General features: G+C 46.8%; 1 protein-coding gene across 3 annotated transcripts in view; it reads left to right on the top strand.

Annotated features, from left to right (window-relative positions):
- Nucleotides 1-2,612: 2,612 nt before the first annotated feature.
- The window catches only part of TRAF3IP2 (TRAF3 interacting protein 2), a 27,057-nt gene continuing 15,314 nt past the window's right edge, over nucleotides 2,613-14,355 (top strand). The window contains exons 1-3 of one of the 3 annotated variants that reach the window (XM_026846363.1): nucleotides 2,613-3,083; nucleotides 10,909-10,995; nucleotides 11,237-11,992. In XM_026846363.1, coding sequence (XP_026702164.1) covers nucleotides 10,980-10,995; nucleotides 11,237-11,992 — 772 coding nt within the window. In that variant the 5' untranslated portion in view covers nucleotides 2,613-3,083; nucleotides 10,909-10,979. The remainder of the gene's footprint in view (nucleotides 3,084-10,908; nucleotides 10,996-11,236; nucleotides 11,993-14,355) is intronic. The other 2 variants (XM_026846364.1, XM_026846365.1) reach the window with 2 other exon arrangements.

Genomic DNA, 14,355 nt, shown 5'->3' with positions numbered 1-14,355 from the left:
ACAGTGCTTTATTTGAACAGTTAATCATTTGGAAGCAAAAACATTTATGATTAGGTTCTCTGAAAATATAGATGCAGTAGGAAATATAAGAAGCAGCACTCAATATTAACATTATCTTCCTAATCAATAATGAAATATTACAATTCCTGAAGGACTAGAAACCACTTTTTATAAACAAACTCCATGTTAGTTGCCTTGCAAATGAAAACACTCATCCGGCACTTGAATATTAATCTGTACTTTCTATGACAGGCCCAAAATGACGCATCACATTCTGCTTGTAAATAACATACAGATGAGAAGATACTAACTTTAAAGAGTTCAGAGTTTGATCTGGCTTTCAGTGAAGTCAGTAGGAAGACTTCAGAAGTATAAAATAGGCCTTCAATAAAGCAATTAGAATGGCCTTAGTTTTGGGGACAGGGGAGGCTTTTGAAATGCTGAAATCAACTTGGATATCTGTTGTCTAAGTTCTCTAACCCAAGAGCAAGTTAATTGATATCAGTTTCTACAACTTTGTGGGAGGGTACTTAGGTTTGGGCTGGACCTTAGCTTTGTTTTGAAACACACTCAGCAGACAGTGCTGTTAACACAGTTAGCAGAGAGTGTCTTTCAAGCTTTTTTTTTATTTTTCTTCTTTCTCAGGCTGCTAAGAAAGTATGTAAAGAAACTGAGAGGAACTGCTCCGAGTACCTGCTGGTTTCTGCGGTTTAACAAGTTAAAGAGGGGACAGAGATTGGTCGTTTTGTCACAGCTGCAGACACCATTAGGTCCATAGGTGTGATTTTGGGGCCTGGAAGTGCTGGCCAAGCTCTGCTGGGGCAGGCTGGTGTGGGTCACAGCTACAGCTCCCCTCCTCTGGCCAACAGGCAACTGTCTACAGGAGAGACAGGTGGCTGCTGCTGTTTGCTGGGTGTTGCAGCCTGGTGTCCATGGTATGACCAGTGGAAAATGGAAGAAATCTGTCCATAACCATTGCCAAAAAGGGAGGCTGCTCCGCTGTGTGAAGGGAGGCATGTTTGATGGCTGTACAGCAGAGCCCTTTACAAACAGTACCTACAAATGCAGGTACTGATGTAACGTCCTCAGGGAAGACTCTGCCTGCTGAGGCCCCATGCCCAGCCGCGGCTGCCCGCACTCCCCACTCCCTGCGGAGCTGGTCGATGCACTGCAGACACCACCTCAGTCCTTCACGTGAGGCGCAGGAAGGTCAGGCGCTGCTCAGAGCAGTTCTCCCTCCCCACTCCCACCCTGTGTACTTCTTCAAGGCCCTGGTTTTGGCTGCTGTGTGGCCTCGGGCCCCTCGCTGACGCCCAGGCTGCAGTGGGGCCTTCGCTGCTCTGGGGCGGGAGGCCAGTGGGAGGCTGGCGAGGCGGGCAGCCACCAGATCCAGGTGTGGTGCAGCTCGGGGCTCAGGCAGCTCCACTGAAAATGCCAGCTGTTGGGGTGCTCGTGATGCAAAACAGCTGTGCAGCAGAGCTGCCACGCTTGAGTCCAAACCAGAGGGATTAAACCTTCAGCTGACTCAAACAACTGCGGCTGTCATGCAGCCACTCCAGCCACAAGGATCGATTGCCTGTTGTGTCTGGGTCTGGCTGGGAGTTGCTGGCGGAGCAGGGACTGCCCAGGAAGTCTGAGGGCAGTGAAGGAAAACTTTGGGATGCCCCGAAAGGGAGGCTTGGTGTCCTGCTGGCCTGTGTCTTGAGGGAGGAGGGAGGGAAGGAGGAGGTCAGGACTGCCAACTGGAGGGCCACGTTGACATGGGGTTTCTCCATGGGGAAGATAAGCTGAGGCTGCGGGGGATCACCGCACTGCCATCGATCCAATTGTATTTACTGCTCTGCTTGGGGGGCACGCGCTGCTCCCAGCCGCTTGAAGTTTCCCTCCGGAAATGTGAGCAGTCATTCCCTGACAAAGAGGAAATAAGTGCCTGCGTCACAGCTTCGCCTCACAGCCATAAAGAGGGGCTGACACAGTGGCAGGTGCCCAGAGAGGGCCCGTCTAAAGAGAGGAATGCCGGGCAGGCGGCTGCCTCCTCCACAGGAAGGGCACAGGAAGGAGAAGCTGCCTGAGCGAGGAGCTCAGGGCTTGTTTAGATGTCCCTGTGAGCACAGGCTGGCCGATCAGGCATTAAGGCATCATGTGGCAGCAGCCCACGGATGCCTGGAGGATGAAGAGCCGTGCACAAGTTGCAGTTAAGTCAGACTCCTGCTAGGGTTAAACTAAGAAAATGTAGGCTAAAGATCAGGAAGAGCTTCTTGGCAGGGAGATGCGCTGAGTGGGGGGTCAGGAAAGCAGTGTAGGCTGGGACGTGCAGCTGCTGTGGAGCCTGGCACTGCGCCGACAAAGCGGCCGGCAAAGGCTTACGGGGGCTCTTAGAGCCCCACCACACTGTGCTATCAGCACCGGCGTGACTCGGCTGTCAAGAGCTGTGCGAGTAAGTAAGCTTGTAGGAAAAGCAAGTTTCTGCTCCTTGAGGGTGTAGAGAGAACCATGGACATGTCTGGAAGTCTAACCTAAAAGAAAAAAACAGATGAGAAATCCTTTTTTTTGGTTGTTTTTTATATAGTTCTTATACCCATCATGTGATTGTCTTCAGTAGTCTGAATCACAGTTGGTTTAACGTTTGGCATTGACAGTAAGTGACCGAGGACTGAAAGCAAAGGATGACTTTCCCTGCGAGGCACACTGTTTGGGAATCACACCGGGTTTCCCCTACAGTTATTTATCTGTAGGGCTCACAGAGAGGCAGCCTGGCTTCCTACGAGAGAGGGAGCGAGCCGCATGCAGGCATTTCCAGAGTTTTAAGCTTCAAAGTGTCACTCCCCCGCGGAGGCTGCGGCCGCCACCGGCGCTGCGTTGTGCGGTGCCGTGCCGTGCCTCTTCCACTTCCTGCTGCAGAGCCAGTTCTGCCGCTTACCTGGGAGAGGCAGGGAGGGTGTCGTAAAAGGAAGAAAAAAACACACCCAGCCGGCCAAGGAAGGAGACCCAGGCACGCCAAGAGAGCGACGGGGTGCGCAGGAGGCACGCCAGCCCTCTTGCTTTCCTCGGTCAGCCCAGCTCAAGCCTCCCTCGCCCGCAAGGTAAGAAGTGTTAGAGATGCTGCCTTTCTCGGTCCCTGTTTGTAATTAGCTGTTGACCCACTTCTGGCTCTCGGTGGGGGTTTATTTTCCCTCAAACTGCTGTCTCGCTCCCTTTCTCCCCCTCTCTCATGTAATGATAGCCTGAGTTTCACAGATGGTTACAACATGTTTCAGCCATTTCATTGCAGTTTTGCTGGGGTTTTTTTGTTGTTGTTGTTGGGTTTTTTTAATCGTGAGGATTTTGGGGTAAACACTGGGAACAGACACGCCTGGTGTCGAAATGTTGTCCTCCTTATTTACGTAGATGCCTGGCAATGCCTGGCAGCCAGGCCTGATCCCACTCCCACCCTGCACAGCTGTGTGAACTCAAGGTGGTTTGTTGGCCAATGGCCCTCGCCCTCTCCCTTTCCTCAAGGAAAAGGCTGCATAGGACAGGTCCACAGACCTGGCGAGGGAGAGGTGGCTGGAAGGCATGAAGAAAACAAGATCCCACACCATTCTCCATGGTGTTGGTATGGAAACAGTGGGAGCTAGTTGGTAGTATTTAATTAGAATAAAATCAGCCATATAAAACCTGCTCCCATTTCACACAGTTTCAGCATGCAGGTTTTGTAGGGCTAGCATTGGCTGGGCAAAGAGAACAGCAGATCTGGGCTTACTGCTCCTTGAGCACCACCAGTGACCACCAGACCAGAAATTCCCATTTCTTGGGAGCCCCAGGCGGGTTCAAGACGTGGCCTGGCCATGTCCGCGCTGCCTCAGGCAGGCAGTGATGCCCTGACACCACCGGCTCCCCAGTGCCGTGGCTGCTGGCAAGCATCTGCCGATTGTGCTGCTGCCTGCGATGCCGTCAGCCTCCGAGGTCGGGCTTGCTCTTGCTGAGCACCAACAATGACTTGAAGCATGCTTTTTTTTTTTTTTTTTTTTTTTTGGGGTTGGGTTTTCTTTTTGTCTTTCTAAGGCAGGAAACAAGGCATGTGCAATTATGGTGTTCGTGTCTGTCAATGCCCTCCACCCCCAGCAGTAGCTTTTGAAGTTTGGCAGCGGGTACACGTCTGAAATGTATATACATTTATGCACGTTTCATGGAAGCAAGTGAGCTAGGCTTTTCTCACGCCAGCTGAGGGAGACGTATCAGGTCCCCCAGGCTTCCCTGCACCCTCCCACCACCCACACACCCTGCAGCCCTGGCGCTGTGGAGCCAGGAGAGTGGTTAGGGATGAGGGATACGTCAGCCCTGCGAAATACCGGAGGTTCTCCCTTATTAGGAACTGGAGGCTCCAATGTGAGGCACGAATCTGTAGGAAAGCAGGCTGGGGAGATTTATGCCTCTCAGGGTGGTCCCCCCCTGTGCAACCCCACTCAGCCCCAATTTTGTGCCAGGATTTTCAGATGTCCCAGGGCCATGGGATATCCCAGTTTGGGAGTTATTCAGTGCCTGTGGGAGTTTTATCAGAATCAGAAATGGATGGGACGTAATCTCTGGAAAACAAATATATATTTTAAGGGTACCTAAGATCATATTTCACAACTATTAGAAAACTGGCAGGGAATGCTGCTTATATGTGAGATGCTTGGATCCTGCTGGAGGATATTGCTCTTCTAGTTTCTCACTACTTATTGCCTAGCATTCCTATTACAAGCATATCAAAGTCTACACTAAGGAGGAAAAACCCATCAGGTTTATGCTAGCCTTTGCACCATGGATTGCCCAGTGAAACAACACCAGTGCTGCAAAATGGAACATGATGTTGACCACTCAGGGAGGGTTTGAAGTATGTTCTCCTGGTGTATGTAGACTTTCATGCCACGGCTACGGAAAATATGTAAGAGCAACCATGTAGTCAGTGTGGAAGAGGAATGTTGTTTTTATATTCTTTTTCTGCTTTTGCCTTAAGTTGTAAAAATAAACATTACCTGCCCCAGAGGGCTTAAAATCTGGGCTAGGTACACTACACATTGCCTTAGTCTTTGCTGCGGAGGGTGCCTAAGGGAGAGGGTCCATAATAACAGCAGCCAAAATTCTTCATGGTGAAGTGTGAAACTCTGCAGTTTGGGTTTCCTTGGCTGTGTTTATTTAGCTTAGAGACCCAAAACAGTTCCCACATTTGCACTTCCTCCTCCTAAAAGGATTTGTCTGGTTTTTTTTGAGGCAAATTGTGTCTACTGCTTCTGTAGAGAATGCAGCACTTAACACAAGTCTACTTACACATTTACACTTATCTGACCCCATGGCAACAGCATTTTGCTGCAATCTCAATGGGTGCATCCTCACAGCAGCTTGCAAATTCTGCATCTGCTTACTGCAGATGGATATCAGCAGCACCAGGGAGCTTAAAGGATTCAGCCAAAGCACACATAAATTATTTGGGAATCAAGAAATTCCTGTCCATTCCTACCCCTTGTGATCTCAGCTTTGCCTTAATCTATACCCATGCCATTTCAGAAATACCATGATTGGTGAATAAAAAACCCTTCCCTTGTGTGTTGTGCACCAAGGAAGGTGAGATTTCTTTCTCATCCTAATATTTTCTTTTTTAATAATGTAGACAAATATAACTTTGATCAAAAGAGCAAAGATATCTTCCCCCTATCTAGAAGTGATGGGGAGTGCAGCTATGCTCTCTTTGCAGAGTGTCTCTTCTGTTCCTTCACAGTGGAAGTTTTCTAATCAGAAGCAGATAGATGGTTAGTGTGTGTTTTGGGACAGCGCATCCTGACGAGTCTTCATGCTGGGAAATAGATGAAATACCTGACAGATTGGTGGATGAAAAACTGACTATGAGCCAGCAATGTTCGCTCACAGCCCAGAAAGCCAACCATATCCATGGCTGCATCAAGAAAAGCGTGGCCAGCAGGTCAAGGGAGGTGATTCTCCCCCTCTGCTCCACTCTAGTGTGACCATACCTAGAGTCCTTTGTTCAACTCTGGTCTGCCAGCATAAGGAAAACATGGACCTGCTCAAGCAAGTCCAGAGGAGGGTCCTGAGGATGATCAGGGTGCTGGAGCACCTCCCTTAGAAGGACAAGCTGAGAGAGTTGGGGTGGGTTGTTCAGCCTGGAGAAGGCTCTGGGGAGACTTTGTAGCAGCCTTCCAGTACTTAAAGGGGGCCTACAGGAAGGGTAGAGAGGGACTTTTTATCAGGGAGTGTAGTGGTAGGACAAGGGGTAACAGTTTTAAACTGAAAGAGGGTAGATTTATATTAGACATAAGGAAGAAATTCTTTACTCTGAGGGTGATGAGATACTGGAACACGTTGCCCAGAGAAGCTGTGTATACCCCCTCCCTGGCAGTGTTCAAGGCCAGGCTGGACGGGGCTTTGAGCAACTGGTCTAGTGGCAGGTGTTCCTGCCTATGGCAGGGGGATTGGGACTAGATGATCTTTAAGGTCCCTTCCAACCCAAGCCATTCTATAATGATTCTATGATTTTGCAATCAGCTGCAAGAAAACTGCACAGATGAGCCTGAGCCCAGTGCCCTTCGTCTCCCTGGCCAGCCCCTAGCCTCCATCAGATATTTTTTCGGGAAATTTGTCTGTTGCTTCAAGCTTGGGTGCTCAGGCCCATCTCTACTGACCTGCAGAAGAATTTTTTCCTCTTCATTTATGCTCTCCCTGCAGCTTCCCAAAAGCAGCCATCACCAGCAGTGGCCCGCTGTGAGCAGGAGGGCTGGGCAGCTTTCCTCCAGGCTCCTTGGCAGGAGCAGTGGAAGAACCTCTCCAGGTCTGGGAAGCCTCACAAGGAAGCTGGGATGGGATTTCTACCCAGGAGCTTTGGCCACTGAGCACCCACCCAGGAAGGTTATTTGCTGAATTAATGCACGTTGCAGAACTGGGTGCATGAGCAGAGGAATGAAAAGGAGAAAGGGTGGTTTAAGGCGTTCCCTCGACATTTTTGAGAGCAGTCCAGGCCTGGATACTCTGTCCCTTTAGGAAGGGCCTCTTCACTTTATTACAAGCAGGAATATATGCAACGGCTTCAGCTGGTTATCAGTAATCTCCTGCATAGTCATAGGTGCAGGGGGGATATTAAATTCTCAAAGCTTTCTGGCAATATCATGATCTGACTTAGCTGCAGTGCCTTTGGAAATCAGATAGGGCACGATCTACACTCTCCAGCAGTCTCTGTGCCAGAAAAGGGATCAGGCTACAGGTTTCTGAGGGTATTTCAGTATGTTGAAGAATTCCTTTACCCTAATTCTTCCACACGGGATACCTAAGTAAGTGATTTTTCTGTTGTATGCATAACTATACTTGCAGGATAAGCTACCTAGAAAAGTCAAAGGAAACCTAATGAAACTTTGCAATATGAGGCAACATAAAATATCAGGTTAATGTGCTCAACGTTGGGTCTTTTTCCAAAAGCCAAGGATCTTCAACAGAGCAGAAACAACATCCTGAAGCACTGCTGTTGGAGAAGGATATTTCTGAATCATCTGTAACATTTCCAGCAGCGTGGGGATTTCTCTTGGGAATTCCCATCCAGGTACCATTGCCAGCATTGCTCAAAATGTGTTCAGCGTGTCCTGGGGTTAATTTATCCTCAGGGCCATCTCTACAGACAGAGCTCTGCTGTTGTAACAGCTTCTCTCTCCAACCAGCGCTACTGAGGGAGGAGGAGGATGAAGTCACTTTTCCTCCTTTTTAATGACGTGTCTGTTTTAACACCAAAGCCCTCGGCCCCCTCGGTGCCTCCGACCTTGGCCCCGTGGGAACAGGGGCTGTGCGTGGGTATCAAAGCTCAGCTTTCACTGCTCAGCTGTCCTGCAGCAGGGTCTAAGCAAAATCGTATTGAAAAACTAGAAGCTTTTGTAGGTAAAAACACAAGTGATGGAATCAGGTCTCTTCTGTCTGATCAAATTGATGTTTGGAGTAATTTTCATAATGTCTAGCTCATGCTACACAGGAAAGAAACAAGGCTGTCATTTAAATATTGAGTTGATTTGAGAGGTAAAGAGGCATTTATCCTTTCAGTGGGCTAAACTAATAGGAAAGACATTTTTAAACTATTCTGGAAGAGTTTGGTAGCTGATCATTTTCAATACAGTTAAAGAAAGTCTTAATATCCCTCCTCCAAGAGGCAGAGTAAATACACTAATTAACAAACTTGAAGAAAACAAGTCTAAATTTTTTTTGCCCGTGTTGTGCCTTTCATTAGGTTCACACAATATGTGCATGATAGGTTTTACAGGTAGCCAGATGTTAGTAATGGAACCAAAAAGAAAGACCAAAACTTTGGAGGTTATAGCCTTCAAAGGAATTCAGTAACTTTTAAATCTCATCTGACACCCAATCCAAAACCTACTGAAATCAATAGAGAGATTCCCATTTACTTCACTGAGTTCTTGGTTTCTCTGCAGAAATCTGTTCTTCTTGTCATGGTACTAAATTAAATGCTGTTGAATATAGAGGATCTAGAATTCAAAGTCTTTTTGATCTACTTCACAGACCATCAAAGAAGTGTCTTTGTGTACCAGTCATTGCAAATTTGTTTCTGAATAGCGGTGTTTGCTAAGGATTATATCTGATGGGAGGGATGTTCAGACATGTGTGGCTAAAGAGGTGGAGCTGTACCCCAGTACCCTACAGCTGAGCGTGTGCTTTGTGAACTTTGCACAAGGAATGAGTTCACTGGAGATGCTCAGTGGGGGCAATAAGAGTCTCCAACATGATTTGTGCTGCTTGAGAGTGCGCCATTCAGCTTATGAGCAAATGGACAGAGATACCCACAAGTCAAAGCATGTCTGAGCAGGCACTTTGAGGCCAGATGATCCAAGGGTTAGGCTTGAAAAGCTGTTGAGATGAGCAAAAGGCAGATACCTTGCAGGGGGTTTGACACCTGACTTTCACAGGCGCTTCCCTAAGTCTGGCAGGAGACAACTCACCAGCTTTACACCCTGATTCGTGTAAATCTGACTTTGCACTGTACTGTCTGGGTGAGTCGCCACCACAGGACTCTTTTTTTAAGTCTTTAAACTGCCATCTGACCAAACGTCCCGGGTAAAGGACATTTTGCCACCACCGCACTGGATGCCGCAGCACAAGTCTCTGTCACGGTCCCGTGCTGATTATGAGAGCTGAAGCTTTTCCCTTCCCCATCACATTGGTTATGACTGTCAGAGAACCATGACTCAGCAAGCAGGGCCGGCATCAGTGACGTGGCATAAAGGGGATGCAAACCACAGGGAAAGCTGTGTGATGGTGGTGAGCTGCCTGTCAGGATTTCAAGCCCGGGTGCTTGTATGGGAAGGAGCTGGTTTGGCACCAGATCCAGCTCTGTCACGCAGGGGCTGCAGCTGTCAGAGCAGCAGCGTGTTCACTGTGTTGGAGCAACTAATAGCTGCTCTGAGGACTTGCCTACATGGGAAAATTTACCAGCATAATTATCCCACTGTAATTATCCCAGGATAACTCTCCCTGTGGACGTACTTATTATAACTTGGGATATGTATGAATATATGGTAAATCTTCTGCATAGATGGGTTTTAAGTTACACAGAGGAGGAATATTTACATTGCAGCCCAGCAGCAGAGCACAGCTTTTATCCTACTTCCCAGCAAATGTTACACCCAGAATTATCTATGCCAGAGGTACGTTCAGGGGGAATTGCATGTCATTTGATCTGATCAGCATGAACGTAAAGCCTGACTCTTGCCCTATAGCACAGGCTACATCATTTGCTTTTACAGAATCGCTGTGGGAGTCAGGGTAAAGGTTGGCACACTGCCTTATACCTCTCTGTGATCCTGTTCAACTGTTTTTAATACTGTGGTCATTTGAATATGTTCTTCATTTGACCTTTCTGCTCAGGCTACTGTGACTGAAGTTGGGCAAAATCCTTGGATTGCTAAGAGCTCTTCAAACATGTTGTGATTTTTACTTTCTTTACTAGGCTTTCAAGCCAGATTCTGTTGCCAAATATTTTCATTCCTGTTGTTTGAGTGGTTAGTCCATTCTTCTCTGATAACTCTCCTACATGGGATTTTAGTTTCTCAAATGTGATAGAAGGAAAATGGCAGGGGAATTTATGAGCACTGGTCTTGTTTCTCTATACTCCAAGGTAATAGATAAAATTTCCAGGGAACAAGCTGATATGCACCCATGATAAGAGGATGAAGATTACTGCACTTCCTGAACCCACTCAGCATTCACCCATCACTGCTGCTGTCATTCTGAGTGAAGGTGGAGCAGACACATCCATCATCAGGGGTCTCTTGGCTGGACCAGATTTACTGACAGCACCCTCAAAAGGAAGTGATGATTTTGATGTTTGGGCCCCTGCCAATTCCAAAGGAAGGGGAAAAAAAATAATCCAAACAGTAACTAACATCTCTAAATTACCTTTTAATTTTCAATAATTTGAAATAACAACAGCCATGTGATAATAGTCTGGATGAAGTGCTTTGATAAAATAAGCAGCAACACTTGGAAGCAAGCTTTGGGGTTGAAATTACTCAGCGAAGTGTGTGGTGAAGTTTAGATCCGTGGCATCAGTGTGAAGCTATTATTAGAAGGTCCAGAGTGAAATAATTGCAAGTGATTGTATTCCCTGGCATATGCCTGAGACAGACCTCAAGACCCAAGCAGCTTGCTCTTTTGTCAGGTGCAGAAATTACCTCTGAGACAGTTCATGTGCTTTTCCCCCCTCCAGTCTCAGCAGGAACAGTAAGTTCCAGAAATCCCATAAAAGTGTCTGTTTTGCGCAATGCGATTTCCAGAACTCTTAACTGGTATGGCTTTTCCAGTCTCTGAGATAGAGTTATTTTAGGATTACTGCCTGTGTGAAACTGTACCATGTTCACAAGAGTCCTTTCTTTTGTTTTCCAGTTTGCTGGAAAATCCTGGCCTTGCCGTAAGGCAGCTGACTCTCGTTTCCGGTGCAACTACAGAACTTGGAAATGGCCTCTGGGTCAGGTTAGTCCAAATTATAACTCTGTGCTAGCCACACTCTAGCTTACTCTCTGCTTTTTTGCTTTGCCAAAATTCAGCCAGACCTTTTTAGCTGTTTTCTGCCTGTCTTTTTAAAAAGCATAAAAATACAAAGAACACATACTGCTCTTCAGTATTCCAGCTCACAGTCACTGAGTGATGACTGATGACAGGCATTTGTCTGTGTGGCTGTCCATCTACAGTGTTTCTTCTCCCGCTTTTTCAGGCACTTTTGTGAGTCGAAGCATACCAGTCGAAGTGGATGAATCCATGCCATTGTCCCCATTTCCTGAACATATCTTGGAAAAGGTTTTGCAGCCTTCTGGAGAGGGTACAGAGAATGAGGAGTCCCAGAGACCGTGTGTTTCTCGAATGCCTCAGCCTGTGGCCAATCCATCATGCCCCTGCAGAGCACCAGCACATCATCAGTCAGCACCACCCATGGAGCCGGACAGCAGCTTGTGGTCAAAATATACTGAACCTGATGGAGATGGACGCTTCTGTTCCCCCGGTGAATCAATAGCTGGAGTAGTTCCCTCCAGGATGCATCTTGTAGCTATGGACAAACCAGGCATGCAGCCAAGATCACAGCTTTCAGCTGACACGGGGCACAACTCCAGTAAATCAGAGCAGAGCTTGTCTGATGCTCCCGAGGACTTGCCGGAGGAGAGCAATCAAGGGAATTCATGGTCACGGCAACCCTCAGGAAACAAACCCCCAGCAGAGCTGGGGACCGTGGACACAGGGTACAACTCTCAGACGCGAGACATCATGGGCATCAGGCACCTGGAGCCACCCTTGCCGTTGGTGTCTGTCCTGAACCCCCAGGACCTCCCAGGACCATTGATTTCCAGAGAGTTTTTTGGACCTGAGCATCAGCAGTGCCCTATGTGCCAGCACTTACCACATCCCAACACCTCCTCGCAAGCCCACGGCTGCTTTAGGCACCGCTGCCCAGCAGAGCAGCATCCCCAGGGCCCATGTGAGTAGCACCACTCACTCCACGGGAGGTTTTCTGGGTGTATCACAGCCACCATTCACCAAGCTGGTGTTTTCCTACTGTACTTAATGGCGATGCATGACATGCATTTTATTAACCTTTTAAAACATCTATTTGCAGTTCATTTTATATTTACAGATTTTCAGGTTATACAGCTGGACTCTCATGTGGAACCTCTGAGCCAGAGAAAAAGTTAAAGAACTCACAGTTACTCATCAAATGAAGGCTAATGCTTTTGCCTAGAAACTAGCCTTTGTCGGTCACGTTGAGCATACACAGACTTCTCTCTGCTGTTATTTCATATTCTAGTCATTTCCTTCCTCCTTGCATCAGTCATTCAGCAGCCTCCTATACCGACTTAATTCCTGTTGTTTTCATAGATTTCCTTGCTCCCACTTGGATCCCCAAAGTTGAGAATTTCCTGCCAGAATCAGAATGGGAGGTTACCCTTGATCTCTGTAAATAGTATCTCCCAGCATTATGACCAAACTCACCCATGTGTTTTATTTCTATGTGAAAAGAGCGTGACATCCATCATCCTCATTTTTTTTTTTTTCTGTTGTCAGCTAGAATGAAAGCTCATTACTTAAAATGGAGCCCTTTCAGCTGCTGGTGATTGTATCACTGAACACTGATGTGACTCCGTCAATACGGCTGTTTTGGCTCTTGGAGACTACGACGCAGTTTACAGCCTGTTATTAATTAGTATTCCTTTTCAGTCTCTGAGATTTTTATCTGTTATGAAGTGAGCTTTGAACATTCAACAGCAATATCATTGTTTTAATATAATTTATATTACATTAGACTCATGAGACCCTGACCCGTTTTGGGCTGGCTTTGTAATAAAAAGCTGTAGGCCTGTTCTGATAACCCTTTTTTTTTTAACCTTCTGTTGACTCCACAGCATTTATATTACATCTGTTTAAGGAGTTCTGTCATTCCACCGATGTGCTATAATTAGGTATATGAAAGAGAGAGAGTATCAGAGCCTCATTTTTCACCTCTGATCTTGGGACTTTGTAAAGGGGAAGGGGCTACAGATGGAGTTTCATCAGTGTCTACAGCTGAACATTTGCAAAACATCCTCTTGTTTTCTTTGCCTACCTTCTCTTTTCAGTTCAGCTTTAAGCAGACAAAATGCTGATTGCACAACACTCCTGACTATTTACCTCCGTTTACCTCTCCATACACGGGCATAGCGAGAAGTAGGACATTTATTGAATGAAGCCATTTTGTTTTAAAGCAGGAACTCTGGGAGGATTTCTTCAGAAAAATCACTACCATTTCAACCATATCCAGAGGGCAAAAAGAATAAAATAAACTCAGATGGCTGGAGCAGATTTGGTCAGGACTAAGAAGCTGGCAACTGTACTCCTGTTTCTCACATGCCCGGTACAGCGTAAATCACCTCCTGACAGCTCCTTGCGTTTCAGATAATTGTTGGGCAGTGGCAACCCACAACAAAGCTCTGCAGTTTGTGTGTTGCAACACGCCTCTCCCAGGGTATAGCAATTGTGCCCGGAGGCTCTAAGCTGGCTCCGGACACCTGCTATTTGAGATACAACAGCAAAACTGCTTCTGAAGTCAAAGAAATCCTCGCAGCAATGTTATCTGCCCAGGGACCATTATTTGAGATATTTATATATGAGAGCTGTTGGTGTATGTGGGCACGCAAGCTTGGCCATGCTGTGCTTCTGAAAGGCAGTGGTTGCACCCATTAAAATACTGTAGCGTCAGACAGATCCAAAGGAAGCTGGTGAAACACTGGCCTAAAAAACCTGTAAACCAAACAGAATCTTAGAGACCCCTGCCACCTTCCCTAGGGCTGATCATGAGGATTGCATGAGAAGACCATATTTACTTTCAATTTTGTTCTCCCAGCCTCTTTCACCCTGTCCTGTTGCAAACAGTTAAAGAGGGGCATCAGGAAAATCTCCTAGAACAATCTCAGTAAATATGATATTGCCGACTCACAATTTCATCAGGAATATCATTTCAACTGTGGGGTTGGTTGGGGTTTTTTTAAAGTGTTGGCTCCTGGAATTGGACTATTTCATCAAAGCTTTGTTTTCTTTTTTTTTTTTTTTCCCCTCCCCTTTTTAAAATAATTTTAGTCCTCATGGCTGCTAGGAAAAGGAAAGCATGACCCAAAATAGCTAAAAGGATTTTAAAAAACAGTCTAGGGGGAAAAAAAGAGCGTTTGAGTACTGCAGCTTTCAGAGCCAGCTCATAACACCATAATCATGCAGCGCTAATAAGCCCTGCCAGGCTGGACTTTGATCTGTGCACAGCAGCTTGAAAGTGCACAGAGCTGCTGCCTAATGAAAACTGCAAGCAGAAAGACT

The sequence above is a fragment of the Athene cunicularia genome (genome assembly GCF_003259725.1).
Source record: "Athene cunicularia isolate RWA chromosome 3 unlocalized genomic scaffold, athCun1 chr3_part1, whole genome shotgun sequence".
In the NCBI taxonomy this organism is placed as follows: Eukaryota; Metazoa; Chordata; class Aves; order Strigiformes; family Strigidae; genus Athene; species Athene cunicularia.
The sequence above is the reverse complement of the archived record's forward strand: the minus strand, read 5'-3'. Positions and strand labels throughout refer to the sequence as shown.